The sequence below is a fragment of the Dromiciops gliroides genome, chromosome 1 (assembly GCF_019393635.1).
Source record: "Dromiciops gliroides isolate mDroGli1 chromosome 1, mDroGli1.pri, whole genome shotgun sequence".
Classification (NCBI taxonomy): Eukaryota; Metazoa; Chordata; class Mammalia; order Microbiotheria; family Microbiotheriidae; genus Dromiciops; species Dromiciops gliroides.
In genome coordinates this window covers 671,732,118-671,751,644 of record NC_057861.1, presented here as the reverse complement: position 1 = coordinate 671,751,644, position 19,527 = coordinate 671,732,118, and the positions used below count along the sequence as shown (strand labels likewise).

Genomic DNA, 19,527 nt, shown 5'->3' with positions numbered 1-19,527 from the left:
TTCTCAAAGAGTATAATTACCCCAGCTGAATGCATCAGCTTGAGCATGATAAAGGAGGTGCCAGAGACAAAGGGCTGCCCTTGAGAAGCAAGTCCAACTGAAAAGATGAAAATCCCAACCTCCATTGGTACAGGCCTATGGGATAACCTGATCAAAGGCTTCATTTTACACATGAGGAATCTGAGGTACAGAGAGATGCAGTAACTTGGCACTAGGTCACATAGCCAGTCAACAACACATCTAGTATTCAGACCCAGGTCCTCTGATTCTCAATTGACCATTCCCTGCTTTACATTGGGGAAAGCACTTTTTAAGTCCCAAGGTGCCAAATGATGCCATAGGACAATCCTGGAGCAGCAAAATCCCCAAAAGAATGTGCTGAGGAGAGAGCTGCTGTGCTGAGACAGGAGTGGAGCCCAACCCCACAGTCACCCTGACACAGATCCAGTCCCAGAAAGGCCTCACCAGAGAAAGAGACCCCCAGAGCCTCTGAATCAACTACAGCGCCACTGTCATCTGGAACTAAACTCACTGTCTGGTGAGAAGGCTGAGCCCTTGGCAGGAAGGAGATTACAGGGGTCTCTCCTGGTGCTGAGGTAGAACTTGGGTTTTTCACCCCTGCTGGCAGCCAGGAGGTAGGCTTGAGTAGCAGTGGCCCAGGTAGGGGAGGCGCACTGGATCGTCAGAGCTGACAACCATAGCACACAAAGATGGTTAATTAGCAAGTTGTTCTGGGTCTTCTATGAACCAGGGAATAGGCCAGGTGAGTGAAGAACCTGCTCCTCTTTAATCATAACCCCTGGGACCTCCTGAAGCTTAAGATAGTACAGCCTGGAAACAATGCCCCACTTTAGGGAGCTGAAAGGCAAGATAAAGAGACAGAGAAAGGTGAGGACCATAGAAAGTTTCTTTAGTGAAAAAGAAGATAGAGGTTAACCCTTATAGAAAGATGTCAATGTCAGGGTCCCTAAATCTAAAGCTTCCAAGAAAAATATGAATTGGTCTCAGGCCATAGAAGTGCTCAAAAAGGACTTTGAAGATGAAGTTAGATAGGAAGAGGAAAAATGGAAAGAGAAATGAGGATGATGCAGGAAAGACATGAGAAAAAAGTCAACAGCTTGAAAATCCAAGTGGAAAAGCTTTCTGATGAAAATAATTGCCTAAGAATTAGGATTGAACAAATGGAAGGCAGTGACTTTATGAGAAACCAAGACACAATAAAGCAAATCCAAATGAATTTTTAAAAGAGGGCAATGCGAAATATCTTCTTAGGAAACATGCCAAACTTGAATAAAGTTCCAGTAGAGATCAAGGAAAGAGTTTGGATATCATTTTCCAAGAGTTTGTCAGGGGAAATTGCCTTGATATTCTAGAAGCAGAAGGTAAAATAGAAATTGAAAGAATCCACTGATCCCCTCCTGAAAGAGAACCCAAAAGGAAAACTCCCAGGAATATTATAGCCAAATTCCAGAGCTCCTAGGTCAAAGAGAAAATATTGCCAGCTGCCAAAAAGGAAGAAACTGAGTACTGTGGAGCCACAGTCAGGATAGCAAAACATCTAGCAGCTTCTACATTAAAGGACAGGGGCAGGGGTGCATGACATATGATATTCCAGAGGGCAAAGGAATTGGGATTACAAGCAAGAATCAGGTATCCAGCAAAACTGAGTATAATCTATCAGAGGAAAAAACGGGACTTCAATGAAAAAGAGGAGTTTCAGGTATTCATGATGAAAAAAACCTGAACTTAATGGAAAATTTGACTTTCAAATACAAGACCCTAGAGAACCATAAAAATATTGGAGTTGGGAGACATACCTGTGGGCATGTAGTGGATTAATGTCTTGTGTCTGAGGCTGAGTTTTGGCTGGCATCCCCCTGGGTCTACGGTGGATGCTTTGTCCACTGTGTCACCTAGCTGTCCCTTGGTGACATCTTTAGGGGAAAATTGAGGGGTTAGAGGAATGCACTGGGGATAGGGGAAGGGCAGAGGTAGCATGGAGTGACATCCCACATGAAAGAAACAGGAAAGGGTTTAGGGAATGAGGGAAGAGATGGGGGAGGAGCAGGGCAGTAAATGAACTTTACATTCATAAGAATAGGCTCAAAGACTTAATCTCATCAGAAGTGGCTCAAGAAGGCAATAATATACACACTCAATTGTAGGAGTAATCTATCTAACCCTGCAAGAAAATAGGAGGGGAGTGGGATAAAGAGCAAGGGGCAAATGAACTGAGGGCAGATTGGGAGAGGGTACAAAAGAAATCAAATCCCTTTTGAAGAGGAATAGGGTGAAAGAAGATAGATAATAGAATAAATACCATAGGGAAGGGAATAGGAGGCAAGGACACAGTTAACAATAGCAATCATGAAAAAGAGAAAAGAGTGAAAATTGAACAAAAAATATTTATAGCAACTCTTTGTGGTGGCTAAGAATGTGGAATCAAGGGAATGTCCATCAATTGAGGAATGACTGAAGAAGCTGTAGTATATAATTGTAGTGTAATGGTATTGTACTATAGGAAATGACAAATAGGATGATCCCAGAAAAGCGTGGAAAGACTCATATGAACTGATGTATAGTGAAGTGAGCAGAACTGGGAGGACATTGTCCATAGTGATAGCAGTACTATTTGATTAGCAATTGTGAATGACTTAAGTCCCAAAGTGTTATGCAAATGGGAATTATCAGTGATGATGGTAATTCAGTGTGGGAGCCATTGCCTCACATGCCTCCAAATACAACCACTTTTGGAAGGAGAAGGAAAGAAAGCTTTGGGTTGAATAGATTCTACTATCATCACACCACCCTAGTCCCAAATCCCTGCCACACAACTATATTGAAGGCTGACAAACCAGAGAAAATGGCTGGCTCACTATATAGAATCAGCAGGTAAGGACAACAACATAATTCAAAAGCCCAGAGTCCATTAACTTCTTCACAGTTTACCCAGCTGGCTTGTAGAAAACTAAAGAGTAAGTAAAGCTTAACCAAGTAGTTGTTTAATCTGGTCCCCATTTTCTCTTTCAGCATTCTAATATGATGCCTCAGTGGCCTTGGTGACACAGGTTACATGTAAAACTTGGGGTACTCCAAGAATAGTCAAACCTCTCTTTACAAGATACTTTAGGTCTGCACAAAGGTAGGTTGTGGTCCTATTAATGATCCAGTGGAAAAGTGCAATAGGCAATTTTTCAAGCAGGTGAAGCTCCCATCATAATTCCTCCCAATTGCTCCCAGAGGCTTCCTAAAGGCTGAAAGATATCCACTGGCCACTCAACCCTTGAAATCTCAGGCTACTTTCCCTCCCAACATGACTGGACTTTGAAGAAGGCCAGAGAAGTCTTAAAAAGTGCATGATGAGCAGCTAGGTGGTGCAGTAGATGAAGCACCAGTCCTGGATTCAGGAGGACCTGAGTTCAAATCCAGCCTCAGACAATTGACACTTACTAGCTATGTGACCCTGGGTAACTCACTTAACCTTCATTGTCCTAAATAAAAAACATGCTACCTGGTTTTCCAATGTTAGCCTGTGTTTGATATAAAATTAGGAATATGTCTGTCTAGTAATTATCTGTGGTAGAGGAGTGTAAAGCTCAGGAACAGGTGAGTGACCCATGACACTTTCTTGACTGGCTCCTACTCTTCTGTGAGCAGATCCACTCAGAGAGTGATCAACAGTGCCAAAAGTTATAGAGATGCCAATTAGATGGGACAATTGAGAGGTCACTGGAAACTTAGGAAAGTGCAATTTTGTTTGAATACTAAGGACAAAAGCTAGATTGTACAGTGTTAAGAAAAGAATGAAAGAAAAAAGGATGGAAGCACCTATCATACAGGGCTTTCTCAAGAAATTTGTCACAAAATAGAGGAGAGATATGGGATGATAATTATAGGGCATGGATGGATCAAGTGAGGTTTTTTAAAATGATATTTTATTTTTCCTCCACTTACATGTCAACACCATCTTTAAAACTCATTGTTTATTTCACATTTTTAGTTCTAAATTCTATCCCTCCTTTCCTCCCCTCCACTTTTCTTGACACAGTATATAATCTGATGTAGGTTATACATATGTAATCATATGAAACAATTCTATATTCGTTATTTTGTGCAAGAAAACATGAACATCAAAAGAAAGAGGGAGGGAGGGAAGGAGGGAGAGAGGAGGCAAGGAAGGAAGGAGGAGGAAGAAGAAGGCAGGGAAAACAAAGAAAGAAAGAAACAACAGTATGCTTCATTCTGTATTCAGACATCAGTTCCTTCTCTGAAGGGAAACAACATTTTCCATCAAGAGTCTTGGAATCGCCTTGGATCACTGTATTGCTGAGAAGAGCTAAGTTATTCACAGTTGGTCTTCCTATAATATTGCTGTTACAGTCTACAGTGTTCTCTTGGTTCTTCTCACTTCACTTTTCATGAGCTAATGTAAGACTTTCCAGGGTTTTTTTTTATATCAGCCTGTTCATCATTTATCATAGCACAATTGTATTCCTTGACTATTGTGAGATTTAAAATTGGATATTAGATCATAAATCTCCCCTCTTTAACCTTTCCCTTAATTTATCTCCCAGACTAGTAAATGGAAGAAGCTTCTGGTTTTCTAGATAGACCATTTATTGTATGGTAGTCACAAGGTGATGTTGATTAGAAGGATAGGAGAGTAGAAACACAATACAAATCGTCTTAAGTCTAAGCTTAGTCTATATTCCGTATGAAACTCACCAAAAGAGAAGGCCACCTTTGGGGAGAGAGAGACTGTCTGTGCACCGCAATCAGGAGACCAGCAGAGCAGGAAAAAACTCCCACTTCTGTTCCCTCCTTGCCTTTTAAGCTTGCACCCCGGAAGTTGAGTGCTAGCAGGCAGTCTGATGTGCACAGCAGGCGGACTGGCGTGCGTACCTCATGCCATTGATCTCCTCCCCGAAAGGGTGGTCCTTAAAAAAAAAACTGGCATCTTTCAGTTATCCTAACCGACTGTTAAAAAACTTTCATATTTTTTTACCACATTTCCCCCCTTTGCTTCCTCAAGAAACAGAATGTTTCCTTGATGGAACAGTAAAAAGAATATAATAACTATTGCTAACTAATAATATGTGAACAACAATATAGAAAAGGAAGAGAGGAACGTTTTGTCCAGAGGGGCGATTTTTTTTGTCCTCATGAACTGATGCTTTGACATTAGTCTTGCAAAGGGAGAGCCTCTGCAGAGAGCACATGTTACAGATAGTATATATTATAACAGAAGGGAGATAGTAAAAACTAATAAAGCAAAACAGTTCATATACAGTCTCTGAGTTCTCTTGTCTTCTTGAAGTGGTAAGATGTCATCAGGAGGAAACTGGATTCTGGTCTGGAAAACTGGATTCTGGACTCTGGTCTGGAAAGCTGGATTCTGGACTCTGGTCTGGAAAGCTGGATTATCTTCTTTAACTGTTTGAATTGCTGTATTTTTTACTAAACCTTAGCATAGCATTGTCCATGATCAAATTAATAAATTCCATTACATTCCCTCCTTTATATCCTTAGACTTCTAATAGAGGGTTGAGGTAGTTATGCAATCAGTAACACTTTTTACCACCATGTGTCTGGATCAAAGTCAAATTTAGTATGTGTTCATGACACCTGAAAATGTTATGGAAAGGTTATCATACCATATCTCATGGTTCAGAGACAGCCAGTGATTGTGCTAGGCTACAGGTGAGATCAACTGAGTGAGATAAATAGATAAATAAGTTCAGTTAAATTAAGTTAAATTAGGAGGGAGAGAGGATGAATACTGGACTGTGCCTAGTAATTGTACTCTACATAGTCACCATCATAAGCAAACCATGGACTTATGTATACCTGTCTCTCCTTTTGTTGCACATATATTTTCTCCAGGGCCTGCATCAGAGTTCACAGCAAGTTAGTCTCTGAAATGATAAGTTTCCATACTTCCGAAATTTCATTAATTTCACCAAAGACAGTATGATGGTAGAAATGCGTACTATGCTGCATAACTGAGAACATATTAGTGATATATGCAATAATTCCAAACCATACCCAGGGTATAATGATATATAAATAATAAACGAATATAAATAGCTGATTATATTAGACATTGTTACATAATCTTCTTTTAGACATTATTACATAATCTTCTTTTAGCAAGTAGACCACATCATCTTATACATGAATTCTCTAGTATAACAGTAGCAGATACTTAAAGTGGTGATTAATTCATCAAAAAGAAATAAGACTTCAATTAGCAAGATTCAATATTCAATGTTTTCAGTGAAGTATCAAGCAATAGGGTTTAGTAACCCTCTCTCAAAAAGAAAGAGTAAAAAAAAAGAATTCTGTTAGCTTCTGAGGCCCAATGGCCTCACCCACAGCATATACTTAAAATGTCTTTGAAAAGTCACTTAGTTTAGTTTTAAAGAAAAGCAAAAGAAACAAAAGTCAAAAAAACAAAGCAAAACCAAAAACCAAAAATAAAAAGCAAAAGATTTGCTAAGCACCCTTTTGTGCTCTTGAAGAACTTAAAGGTGTGGTGAATTCCAGGTCTTTTCAGTGCCTTTCAAAAGTCAAAACAAAACAAAAACAAAAACAAAAAGGATTAGAAAAAAATAGGTATAGGGTAGGGAAAGGGTGGGAGAAATTGAGGTGGGCCAGAAAACTAGGCCATATGCTTCAGTGCTTTTGCCTGTAGAAGGAAATGCTTATTAAATTTTAAGGTATTTAAGCTGCTAGAGTTTGGGGTATGCCACATTGTTTTAACTGGTTCCCCAATTCTCTTCATGCCAAAGTGGCAGGGGTTTCTGAATTGTCATTGATCTTTCTAATGCTGTCATAATGTTCTTTATGGTAGAAAATGTGGAGTTCTCTAGCATCAGTTTTGTCTGTGCCACTGATTTTCAATAAAGGCTGATTTAACTGATGAACTACCACATTCAGCTGATGCTGCTTAGCAAATGCTACAATTGTATCATTTCCTCCCCACTTTCCAAATTTCTTTAATTCATCAACATATTCTTCAAAAGGGGAGTCATTTACTCTAAAAGACTCAAACTCTTGTCTATGGTTAATCATGTAAAAAGCAGCTTCTTGTCTATGTCTGAGATGATTTCTACAGTGACCTTCTAGCTGGTCTGCTAAAGCCCTAAAAAGGCAATTTCTGTCTCCTCATACTTTAGGAAGACTGAGTCCCAAAGCATTTAACTGATCAGTGGGATTATCAAATGGGAACTGCCTATTTCCTCTGAACTCTCTTTGCTCTTTAACAGTTGCTATCGTTAGGGTTTTTAGCTCTTTAGCGTCTACCTCAGGTCTATCTGAAATCTCTTCACCTATGAATGGTGCAGGCTTTACATGAGAGCAATGAATCCATGAGTCTTTTCCACCAATTTTAATGGCAGTAGGAGTTGTCAATAATACCTGAAAAGGTCCTTCCCAGGCAGGTTGGGTTCCACTGTTTCTCTGAAAATTCTTTACATATATTTTATCTCCTGGGTTGAAGTTATGCAATGAAAAGTCTAATGGGCCTGCCTGGACCACAGCTCCTGCCTCATGGAGTTCACGTAGCCTGGTCTGTAATTCCTGTATATAGGAGGCAACAGAAGTATCACCTCCCACCAGTGATGTATAAACTGGGGAAAAAGTTTTAGCTTAGATAGGAGGGTGACCAAAAAGCATTTCATAAGGAGATATATGAAGTTCTCCTCTTGGTCTACTTCATAGATAGAATAATGCCAATGGTAGAACATCAGGCCATTTCAAATGGGTTTCAGTACATAATTTGCCAATCATACTCTTAAGCTCTTTATTCATACGTTCAACTTGGCCTGAACTTTGTGGATGGTAGGGCGTGTGGAATTTTGGAGTCACTCCCAAGATAGAGTAGATTTGGGATAAAATCGAATCAGTGAAATGTGTGCCTTTGTCAGAATCGATGCGGGCTGGTGGGCCAAAACGAGGTACTATCTCTTTAAGAAGAATTTTGGCAACAAAGGCAGCTGTGGCTCGGGGGCTGGGAAAGGCCTCCACCCACTGAGTGAGCTGATCAACTATAACAAGGCAAAATTTATAATGTCCTGCTTTTGGCATAGTAATATAATCAATTTGTAAGTGCTCAAAAGGTGTATATGCTAGAGGACACCCTCCATAAGCTTTGGCCTTAAAAGCATACTGATTATAAGACTGACATGTGGAACAGCCCGAGCAGATTCGAGATGCTGTGTTAGTCACACCTGGTGCTATCCAGGTTCTCTTAATAGAGTCTACAATGCCTTGTGTACCAAAATGGCCTTTTCTGTGAACAGAGAGACATACCTGGTGGTAGAATTTCCGGGGAAGAAGTGGCTTACCTTCCGGAGACACCCAGATGCCATTGATGTGTTTCGCCTTAAATTTCTTTTTCCACTTTTCTACTTCAGAATCATCATAGGTTAGGTTGGAAGGAATATCCTCAGAAGGTGAAAGGTTAAATACATGTTCAGGAGCTTCTAATGCAGCAAGCTTGGCTGCAGAATCGGCTCGTGCATTTCCCTTTGAAACAGGATCACTATTCCCTGTGTGGGCAGGGCAATGTACAACGGCTAGGGAAGAAGGCAGTTTCAGGGCATCTAAGAGGTCCTTGATAAGGTCCCCATTGGCAATAGCCTTGCCCGAGGATGTTAGGAAGCCTCGTTGACGCCAAATCATACCAATAAAGTGGCATATGCCAAAGCCATATTTCGAGTCAGTAAAAATGGTGGCACTCTTATCTTTGGCTATATTACAGGCCTGTGTAAGAGCCACAAGTTCAGCAGCCTGTGCACTAAAATGGCAAGGCAGAGAAGCTGCCCAGAGGGTGTCATAATCAGAAACTACAGCAGCTCCAGTAAAACGGGTTCCCTCTCTCATAAATGAGGAACCATCTGTATAGAGGACAAGATCAGGATTTTCTAAAGGTGTATCAAAAAGATCATCACGGGGTTTTTCAGCCATATCAACTAAAGAAGCACAGTCGTGCAATGGTTCCCCCGAGAATGGTAAGTTAGGGAGTAGTGTTGCTGGATTAAGAACTGTGCAGCGTTTTAAAGTGATATTCTCATTACCTAACAGGGTTATTTCATACTTAGCCAGCCTTTGATCTGAAAAGGCTTGTGTCCTGTGACGTAGTAAGAGAGCCTCCACTTCATGAGGGCATTGCACAGTTAGAGGGTTACCTAGGACCAAATCAGAGGCTTTTTCTACCAAAAGGGCTGTGGCCGCCACTGCTCTAAGGCAAGGTGGCACTCCAGCAGCTACAGGGTCCAGCTGAGTTGAATAGTAGGCTATTAGGGCGTTGGTTAGGCCCCAGTGACTGAGTCAGGACTCCAGAAGCCACCCCCCTTTGTTCATGCACAAAGAGAGTGAAAGGCTTACTATAATCTGGTAGTCCTAGGGCAGGTGCTGATAACAAGGCCCGTTTTAATTCTTTTATGGCTGAGAGATGCTGAGGATCCAATTGTAAAATGTCTGGGACAGAACTTTTTGTTAGAGCTATGAGAGGTTTAGTCATTTCACCAAAAGAGGGTATCCATTGTCTACAGTACCCGGCTGCTCCCAGAATGGCTCTCAACTGCCTCTTAGTAGTGGGGGCAGAGAGTTGTTGAATGGCCTGGACTCGCTTAGAAGAGACAGAGCGAGTTCCAGCAGCCAAAATAAATCCTAAATATTCTACCTGGGGCAAACACCATTGTACCTTTGACTTGGAAACCTTGTGTCCTCTCTTGTGCAGCTCCAACAGTAAGTGACGGCTGTCTTCCTGACAAATTTCAGCATTAGGAGAGGCCAAAAGTAAGTCATCAACATATTGTACTAGTGTGGAGCCTTTAAAGGTAATGGAGGCCAGATCCTGCTGTAAAATTTGGGAAAATAATGTGGGACTGTCTACAAATCCCTGTGAGAGTCTAGTCCAGGTCCACTGTCTATTTTTCCAGGTAAAAGCAAATAAATATTGGAAGTCCTCATGTACTGGTATGGAGAAAAAGGCAGAGCAAAGGTCTACCACTGTGAAACATGGAGATTCATAGGGAATTGATGAAATTATCATAGCCGGGTTTGCGACTATAGAATGTCTAGGAATAACATAATTATTAATCGCTCTAAGATCTTGCACAAAACGATAAACAGGTTTACCATCTGGCCCAGGCTTGGGTTTTTTAACTGGCAAAATGGGAGTATTGCATGGAGAGTAATGACATGGAATAATAATACCCTGGCTTTTCAAAGCCTCAATTATAGGGGTGATCCCTTCTATTGCTTCCCTAGACAATGGATACTGTGGAATGGAGGGGGGTGGTCCCCCTTAACTTTAAAGGTAACAGGCATGGCAGACTTAAGGAGCCCCACCTCATTAGGGGATGAGGCCCATAAAGACTCAGGAATGTCAGAGGGGTTTTTGGATACCTCCCCTGCTGTTCCTTGAGCTTCTGTAAGTAAAATTGGTAATAAATGAACAGTATCCTCTGGCAATTGTAGGGAGACAGCCCCATCTGGAACACAAGATATGGTTGCTCTAAGCTTGCAAAGGAGATCACGACCTAATAAATTTACAGGGGCATCAGGCATGAGTAAAAATGAATGTTCTACTGTTAAGGGCCCCATAGATACCATGCGAGGATTCAATTTTGCCACTCTCTGGCTCTTTCCTGAGACTCCTACTACATTCAAAAATCCTACAGGTCTACACCCAACATCTGGTTTGCTTACTAATACTGATTTAGAGGCTCCTGTGTCTAGCAGACAATCATAATAAGTCTCCCCCACTTTTAGGGTGACATGTGGTTCTTTACTCTGGGGAGGTGAATGGACTGGTACAAGGGCATTCAAAAAATCTGGATCTGGGAATATATGGCTTTCATTATCTATGTTCCATTCCTCCCCAAGACCCCATCAATCCTGTGCCCTCCTCTGAGAGTGACCTTGGTTACCATTATTCTGGTACTGCCTTTCTGTATTCCTCCGAAAAGATCTATTTCTATTTTGATTTCGCCTGTAATTAGAATTAGAATTTCTTCTCCAAGTCCTACATTCTCTCAATTCATGCCCCTCCTTATGACAGTAACAACATACCTTAGTATCCTTGTTCCAGTGTTCACATGGCTGACAGGAACAACACACCTTAGTGCCCTTGTTCTGGTGTTCACATGGCTGACTAGGAATCACCGGTGCCAGAATGCTCTGTTTGGGGTGATCTGGACCTGTCTCACGTGAGTCAAAGACATAATTTGCAAGTTCCTTAAGTCTATCAGCTGTTAAGCTCCTCCAATCTGGACATTGGGTCAGAAAATATTTACGTACTTCTGGCAGTGAATTACAAATAAACATGTTGAGAATAATATAAGAATCTTTTGAATCAATTGGATCTAATCTGGTGTATTGCCTGGCGGTCTCACAAAGCCTATCGTAAAATCGCTTGGTCTTTCATTAGCCTTCTGAAATGTGCTCATAAATTTCGTCCAGTTTTCGGGTTTTATAGAGCATAATTCCATTCCCTTCAGAAGTGTTTCCCTAGCATCTTTTAATCTTTGGAAATCCCTGTCATTATTATAATTCCTCTCTGGATCCTTTAGAGGCCATTCCTCATCAGCCTTACCCTTCGCAATAAGGGCATTTCCTGCTGAGATAATATCTGTAATCTAAGTTGGGGACAGTAAAGTTTCCATAAGGCAAGTAACATCAGCCCAAGTGGGTTGATATATATTAAATATAGTCCTTAACTGTGAAACTACACCATTTGGATGTTTCTCAAAACTAGGGAAGATTGTTTTCCATGAGCTCAAGTCAGTTGCTGTAAAGGGGTGATATTTTCTAATCTGAAGTGACACTCCCTTTTTATTAAGTTCTATATCTTCCTGCAAGGGAAGTAGTTTCAGCTGATTTGATTCTAAAGACTGGCCAATATATGTTTCTATAACTGGGTTACCTCCAGTAGGGGGAGCTATCTTAGCGTCTCCCTCACCACGTGGTGGGGCTGGGTTACCTTCAGCAGAGGGAGCCATCTTAGTGTCTCTCTTGCCACATGGTCTACCTTTAATCTCTTTCCACATTACAACCATGATAATACCCATAATGAGAGTTATAGTCATGTGAACTATTGTGAGTATGGTATTACAATTTATTTCAACTGCAGGAATAAAATTCCTACTAATATTAAACACATTTTCAGTGGAGACAGTTACACTCATACCATTATATCAAAAAGATTTTGCTGTGTGAGTGAGGAGGAGATCGATAACACAATGAAGGAATACCGAGTAAACTAGATGTCTAAGTTTGGACAGTATGGTACCCCAACACGCTCCAATGCAAAAAAATGAAAAAACCAAAGGGAAAATGACATATTCAATCACATTTTAAACTGAACTGGCTTTTTCCTTTAAAACAAGGCTTTTAGAGGCTTAAAGTCTTTAAGGGAGATTAGACAAAGGGAAAGTCCATGGGGGAGGGGGGGTATTTGGAAAATCCACCAAATTAGCTGGCTTGTGGCCAAACTAGGGAGGGTGGGAGGGTCCTTAAGGTCCCTTCAGGGTCACCAAACTGTGAGATTTAAAATTGGATATTAGATCATAAATCTCCCCTCTTTAACCTTTCCCTTAATTTATCTCCCAGACTAGTAAATGGAAGAAGCTTCTGGTTTTCTAGATAGACCATTTATTGTATGGTAGTCACAAGGTGATGTTGATTAGAAGGATAGGAAAGCAGAAACATAATACAAATCATCTTAAGTCTAAGCTTAGTCTATATTCCTTATAAAACTCACCAAAAGAGAAGGCCACCTTTGGGGAGAGAGAGACTGTCTGTGCACCGCAGTCAGGAGACCAGCAGAGCAGGAAAAAACTCCCACTTCGGTTCTCTCCTTGACTTTTAAGCTCACACCCCGGAAGTGGAGTGCTAGCAGGCAGTCTGATGTGTGCAGCAGGCGGACTGGCGTGCGTAGCTCATGCCGTTGGTCTCCTCCCCGAACGGGTGGTTCTTAAAAAAAAACTGGCATCTTTCAGTTATCCTAACCGACTGTTAAAAAACTTTCATATTTTTTTACCACACTATCAAATACCACAAATTGTCCGGCCATTTTGTTTTTCCTTTTTTCTGTATCTCTTTGGCATATAGATCTGGTAGTGATATTGCTGGAAGAAAGAATATACACAGTTTTCTATCCTTTGGACATACTTCCAAGCTGCTCTCCAAAGTGGTTGGAGCAACTCACAACTCCACCGAAAGTGCATTAGTGTCCCACTTTTTCCACCTCCCTTACAACACTGACCATTTTCCTTTTCTGTCACATTAGCAAATCTGATGGCTAGGAGGTGGTACCTCAGAGTTCTTTTAATTTGCATCTCTCTACTCAATAGTTATTTAAAGCATTTTTATAGGACTATAGGTAGCTTTGATTTCTTCATCTAAAAATCAGCTGTTCATATCCTTTGACCTTTTCTCAATACGGAACGACTTGTACTCATATAAATTGGACTCAGTTCTTTCTGTCTTTGAGAAATGAGGCCTTTATCAGGGATATTGGCTGTAAAAAGTATTTCCCAGCTTAGTTGAATGGTGTTAAAGGGTAATGTGAACTATGCTAATATCCCTCTCCAGGGAGAGGACAACCAAGTCAACCCCAAAACCTGTGGCCATTAGGCAGGACACCCTCTGGCCAAACAGTACTGAGTGGATACTTACCACTCCTTACTCTTCGATACAATTCCATAGGCATCCTCAAGGAGAGTGTAGCCTCCAGTTGGAGATAAAATGGACACCAGAAAAACCCCACCATATCCCAGAATCCAAAAATGGATAAAATTTAAATAGAGAGAGATGTGGGGAAGAGTATTCTCAGCAGAGTATGATGGTTTTTAGAATTGGAAAGGCTGGGAGCTCATCTAGTCAGACACTCTTGTTTTATGGGAGAGGAAGCTGAGCCTTACAGAGGTGAAAGGACTTCAAATATCCAGTTATAGCAAGCAAAGCTGGGGACTGAGCCCTGGTGTTTTGATTCCAGTGCCAATATTCTTTATGCTACACCATGCAGAAGCAAAGCTCTGCTTATGCCACAAGTCAGAGGAGCATCTTGGACAAACTGTAAATGGTTCACATTAGAAGAAAAAGATAGTATGCACAGGAGCTGTGTGGGGAAAGAATGTACTTAAGAAAGAGTGGCACCTGTATGTTGGGGGTCTTGACTGCTGGGTTAAGGGGCTTGGACTTTATCCTATAGGCAATGGGAGACATAGGATATCCTTGAACTGGGGAGTCATGGTGTCATAGAATTACTCTAGGGAGATGAATCTGGTATTCTATAGAAATTGGAGTGGTGGGACAGGGAAACTAGGCAGGAGAGCACTGCAATAGTCCAGATGAGAAGTGATGCCCCACACATCCAGGGCTATGAGAGTGGGTACAGAAAGAATTGGACAGACGTAGAGAGATTGGAGAGGAAAATCTTAGGTAGTGACTGGCTAATAAGACAAGAGAGGAAGAGGTTGGACTTAAAAATGACTCCAACACTTAGAGTCTGGGTCCCTGGGAAGATATTGGTATCAATAACAGATAGAAGCACAAGTTGGGAAAGGACTCAGGTTTGAGGATGATTTTAGTCAAGGATATGTATAATTGGGATATCAAGATGCAGCTAGACAAAGGCAGTCAAATATCCTGGACAGGAAAATGACCAACAACCTGATCTGGAATGCAGACTTGGAATGATATGAATAGAGGTTCTAACTGTAGTCTTGGTGTGAAAGAGACTGTCAAGGGAGAAAGTAAAGGGAAAGGATAGAAGACCAAGCACAGAGCCTTGGGAGCTCAGGAGCAGGAGGAAGAGAATGAGCCTGCAGAGGACACAGAGAAGGGAAAGTCAGTTACAGGAAGAGAGCAGGGTCACAGGAACCAAGATGTCCTACAAATGGCTGTTCACTCCTAGAAACTGAGCCAGGAAGGGACCTCAGAGGCCAGCTAGTCTGACTTGGACTTCAGCAGGAAGTTCAGTCCCCTGAACAACACCCCAGAAAAGGAGTTGTCCAGTCTTTGACTGCTGACCTTCACTGCCACTGTCCCACCATGCTACCCCTCCCTGTGCCCACTGTGTCCAAGGCAGCCCATTGTGCCATGGGACAGTCCTAACTGTGTGGAGGATTTTCCCTTAGTATTCAATCTCTCTGCAACCTCTACCCAATAGCAGAAAAAGAATCAATCCAGGAGATTAAGCAAGAGTCAGAGAGGAAACCCAGAAAGAAGGGAGTCTTCAGAAAGAAGGCATAGTCAGGAGTATCCAAGGCTACAGACAAGTGAAAGAAGCCTGAGAAAAGAGGATTGGATGTGTTGATTGGAAAAGGCATTGGAGAGCAGTTTAGTAGAGTGGTGAGGACAAGATCCATGTTATAGGAGAGGAGATTGTGGACAACAAGAGGTTCGTTAGAAAGGGGAGGTAGTGACTGTACCTCACGGAATCCTTGAGATTTTACAAAAGTTGTCACCACCAAACTAGAAGTGTATTCGATACTGGAACTGGACATCATGAATTGGCTGCATGGCACCAATTCCCCAGCGCTTCACATTTATTGAAGGGATCTTTACCTCCTGATCAACTAACTCTATATCATACTGTGTGACCATCAAGAACACAAACATCTTCATCTCATTGAGGGCAAAGAACCTCCCAGGACAGATGGAGGTACCAGCACCCCATGGCAACACGGGCGATTTAACCCTTCTCCCTTGCTTGTAGAAAGCTACTTTTCTGCTGCCATCAGGGTTCAGGAAACGGTCATATTTGAATGTAGTGGGGTCTGGGTAGATTTCTGGGTCCATATGGAGGAAGAGATAGGGGAAGATAGCAACTAAATCTCCCTGGCGGAGGACATACTCCCTGCCATCATCCATTTTCAGGATCATGTCCTCCATGACAGCCCTGATCAGGATAGGAGCAACCACCAAGCGTAATGTCTCCTCCATGACACTGTCCAGCACTGGGGTCTGCTGCAGCATGCTATAGTCAACATTGATGGGCACCCCACCTGGTCTCACCTCCTGCCCCATTCTCCTGAGGACTCTTTCTGCCTCCTCTCTCACAGCCTTCAGAGCTTTGGGATTCTTCATGAGGAAGAGGAGGGTCCAGAAGGCTACAACCCCTGTGTTGCCCTGGGCAGCCCAGAGAAGTACAAAGTTAAATTGGCTCAGCCCTAGCTCAGGCATTCCCAGGTCAGCCAGCTGCTGCTGAATGGAAAGGATCCATCCACTCACATTATCCTTCTCCAGGATCTTCTGTGCAGAGAGAAGATCCCAGAAGAAGTGTTTGAGCCTCCTCACTTCTTGCTTCTCCTTGGGCAGGAGCACAGAGTAAAATGCCTGGGGAAAGAGAATGTCAAATTTCCTGAATTCCTCAAAGACTTTCTGGGATTGCAGGAGCTCCTGAGCATGGCCTGCCTTATCATTAGTGGGGATGTTCCCAAATAATACCTGGTAACCAGCTCTGAAGACAATGTTGTAGCAGTATTGAAAGAGCCCTGCCTGCTTCCACTCCTGGGCTCCTGGGCTCATGGTAACATCAGATTCCAGCAGGATCTTTAGACTATCCATCATGGCCTGGGTCAGACCAACTAGACCAGTCCCCATTAAGTGCTTTGACGAGGTATTGTGCATAATCTTCTGTTGACCTTCCCATTTCAAGAAGCCAAAAACTCTGAATACCATTTCAGATGCAAACTCATCAAAGTCCAGCTTGCTTCTTTTCTCCTTCAGGATGGCATCAAAGGAAAAGGGGTCTGTGACGTAGGTGATGTATCTGCCAGCAATCTGAACAGTGAAGATGTCCCCATGACGTTCTTGCATCCTCTTCAAGAAATTGGAGGGATCCTTACTGAAGTCCCTTCCATGGCCCAGCCAGGGGATGGGGCCTTTGTCCAGAGGGGGCTCTCTGGCTCTCCTCTGACGCAAGGCCCCCAGCCTGTATAGCCCTACCAGGACAATGCTCACCAAGAGAATAAACACAGAAGCCCAGAATGCCATTACCACACCACAAGGGAACTGTGTTCTCTGGCCACTCAGGGAAGACTGAAAGTGCTCTTTGATGATGAAAGCCTTTTATAAGCATAGGAAAGACACTGCTGCCTGTACCTTGGCTGGTTCCTGTGTACAGGAGGTTAGTTATTACATGGAGTTGGGCCAGAGAACGACTGTTGTGCTGAGCTTACTGTTCTCAGAAGCCTGAGGACAGATGAAGGGAGAAGAGCCTGGCATGATTAGGAGATATTTAGGGAGGAAAGCCAATAATGCAATTAAGTAGTAGTTTAGCTTTTGGGTGTGGGGAAAGGGCCTTGGGAAGCAGCAAGTACAGAAAGGAGTAGTGGTAGCTGGATAACAATCAATTATTATTCAATCAAGCATCCCCTCATCCTCCCACGATACACTGTCAGAGCTGAAAGGAAGTTAGAACATACAGCAGAAAAGGTCAGAGTCTGAAGGGGTCTTTGAGGATTTCTGGTAAAATGTCCTTATTTTCCTGGAGATGATGTAGGAGAAATGGATTGGAAGAATCTAAAAGGTTTCCAGATAAGTGACATTTGTTGTTGGTCTTGAGTCCCTTCAGTTATATATGACACTTTGTGACTCCACTTGGTGTTTTCTTGGCAAAGATACTGGAGTGCATGGCCATTTCCTTCTCCAGCTCATTTTAAAGGTGAGGATGCAGATAGAGTGAAGTGATTTTACCAGGGTCAGACAGCTAGTAAATATTGTAATGATTGGAATGACGCCACCTACTGGAGACTTGCTGTGGAGAGCTCCACCATGAGGAAAATGCCTCAGAGGCATTGTGGCTTTTCCTTGGCGTCAGGAAATGACGTTTGCTCATGGGTGCTGTCTATCAAGTCTACCAGCCAATCAACTGGAGGAGCCTCCTATGGTCTGGGAGGAGACAGGAAGGAGGAAAGGGAGCCTGCGCAGAGAGCGCGGGCCTTTTTTTTGGCTTCCGGACTTGATGGTGGTGGCGGCAGAGGACTTCACAGGAAATTTGAGGAAAGATAGGAATGCCAGGCTGTTAGAATTCTGTTCTCAATCCTTTTCTTTCTATTTTCCAATAAACCGTTAAAAACCTAAACTTGTTTTATCAGTGATTTTTAGTCAGTTTCCCCCATACTGGGGGAACACATTAGAATCCACATTTAGAATCTTAAATTACACAGTTTGGCTGACCACGATAAGGAAAACCGAACGTTCATCTTCTGATCTTCTGATTGGGTAAGGTTTCCCCTCCCTTGTCCCCTTAAATTGGAAAGAACTACCAAGTATAGGCTGTTTTAAATTTCAAATGGATCTTTTAAACATCCTCAGTACCCCTTTTCTAGCTTTACCTTCACTAATCAAAGATGTTGGCCAGCTTGAATTTGAATATATTTTTATTACTCTTTGTGGTTTTGTGGGGCTTTGTGGTGTGGTATGGAGAATTTGGCATGCCCTAGATAATGTTAGAACAAAGATGATTCCCTGGGATTCCCCATTAGGAAAGCTACTTATGGATTTGAATGAGGGAAAACTTAGACTAAATACAACCATGACCAGAGGAGAGCTTATCAGACTGTGTTTTATGTGGCATGAGGAATTACAGGAAGAATGGCCCAAATATGGGTCATTTGATCCCCAAACATTGAGGCATTTGCAAAGAACCCTAAGTAGATGTCCACCTGAACATTTACGTTATTGGAAAATCTGGGCCAGAGCAAGTGAAAATTATCATACTAACAATATAAAACAAGGAAAATCCAGGCCCCAGTTTACATCTGAGTCTGCCACCCAAACTGAAATGATAGACTGGCAGACAGACATGGCCTGCCAAACCGAAACGCCCAATAGAACAACTAAATCCAAGGCCATTCAGACTGAAATTCCAAATGACCCAACTCTTATTCCCTCACCCTCCATGCCAAACAAACAAATAAAGAAAGAAAGAAATGATTCCCCTGTAGAGGAGACAGAGAAAGTAAAAATTTTTCCCCTTCAAGAGATCCTCGCCCATGGTCAAAAAGGTACTATACGTAAGCTCAGACAATACACACCTTTTACACCCAAGGATTTGGCTTTATGGGGACAAAGCACTCCTAAATTTGATGAAGATCCCACAGCAGTTATCAGGCAGTTTAGAGCAATTTTTAGAGCATATCAGCCCACTTGGAATGATGTTACTGACCTTATGGAAATAATATTGTCCCCAGGAGAAAGAGCAGATATAGTAGCTGCAGCAAACAGCCTGGAAGCCACGGGAAAGGTTGATATTGGGTGGCCTATTCAAGACCCTGACTGGGACCCCAATAACCCTGAGCATTTTGATATGTTGAAAGATGCAAGGGAAACATTGATGAAGGCAATGGAATCCTGTATTAGAAAGACTGATAACTGGCAAAAATTTATAGATATAGTTCAGGGACCTGATGAGAGACCTAATAGATTTTATGACAGGCTGTGTAAGTATGCCAGGCAATATGCTAGACTAGACCCATTAGACAGTAGAGACGCCCATATTATCTG

At 42.2% G+C, this 19,527-nt stretch overlaps 1 protein-coding gene across 1 annotated transcript; it reads right to left on the bottom strand.

The window, feature by feature from the left end:
- Positions 1 to 13,102: 13,102 nt before the first annotated feature.
- LOC122737383 (7-alpha-hydroxycholest-4-en-3-one 12-alpha-hydroxylase-like) lies at positions 13,103 to 17,045 on the bottom strand. Its single transcript, XM_043979882.1, has one exon. It carries the CDS (start codon positions 17,011 to 17,013, stop codon positions 15,490 to 15,492), a length of 1,524 nt encoding a protein of 507 aa, XP_043835817.1. The 5' UTR covers positions 17,014 to 17,045; the 3' UTR covers positions 13,103 to 15,489.
- Between the last annotated feature and the right edge of the window lie 2,482 nt (positions 17,046 to 19,527).

Excerpts from the sequence above, each read along its gene's own strand:
- LOC122737383 (XM_043979882.1), bottom strand. The coding sequence starts at position 17,013 with ATGGCATTCTGGGCTTCTGTGTTTATTCTCTTGGTGAGCATTGTCCTG.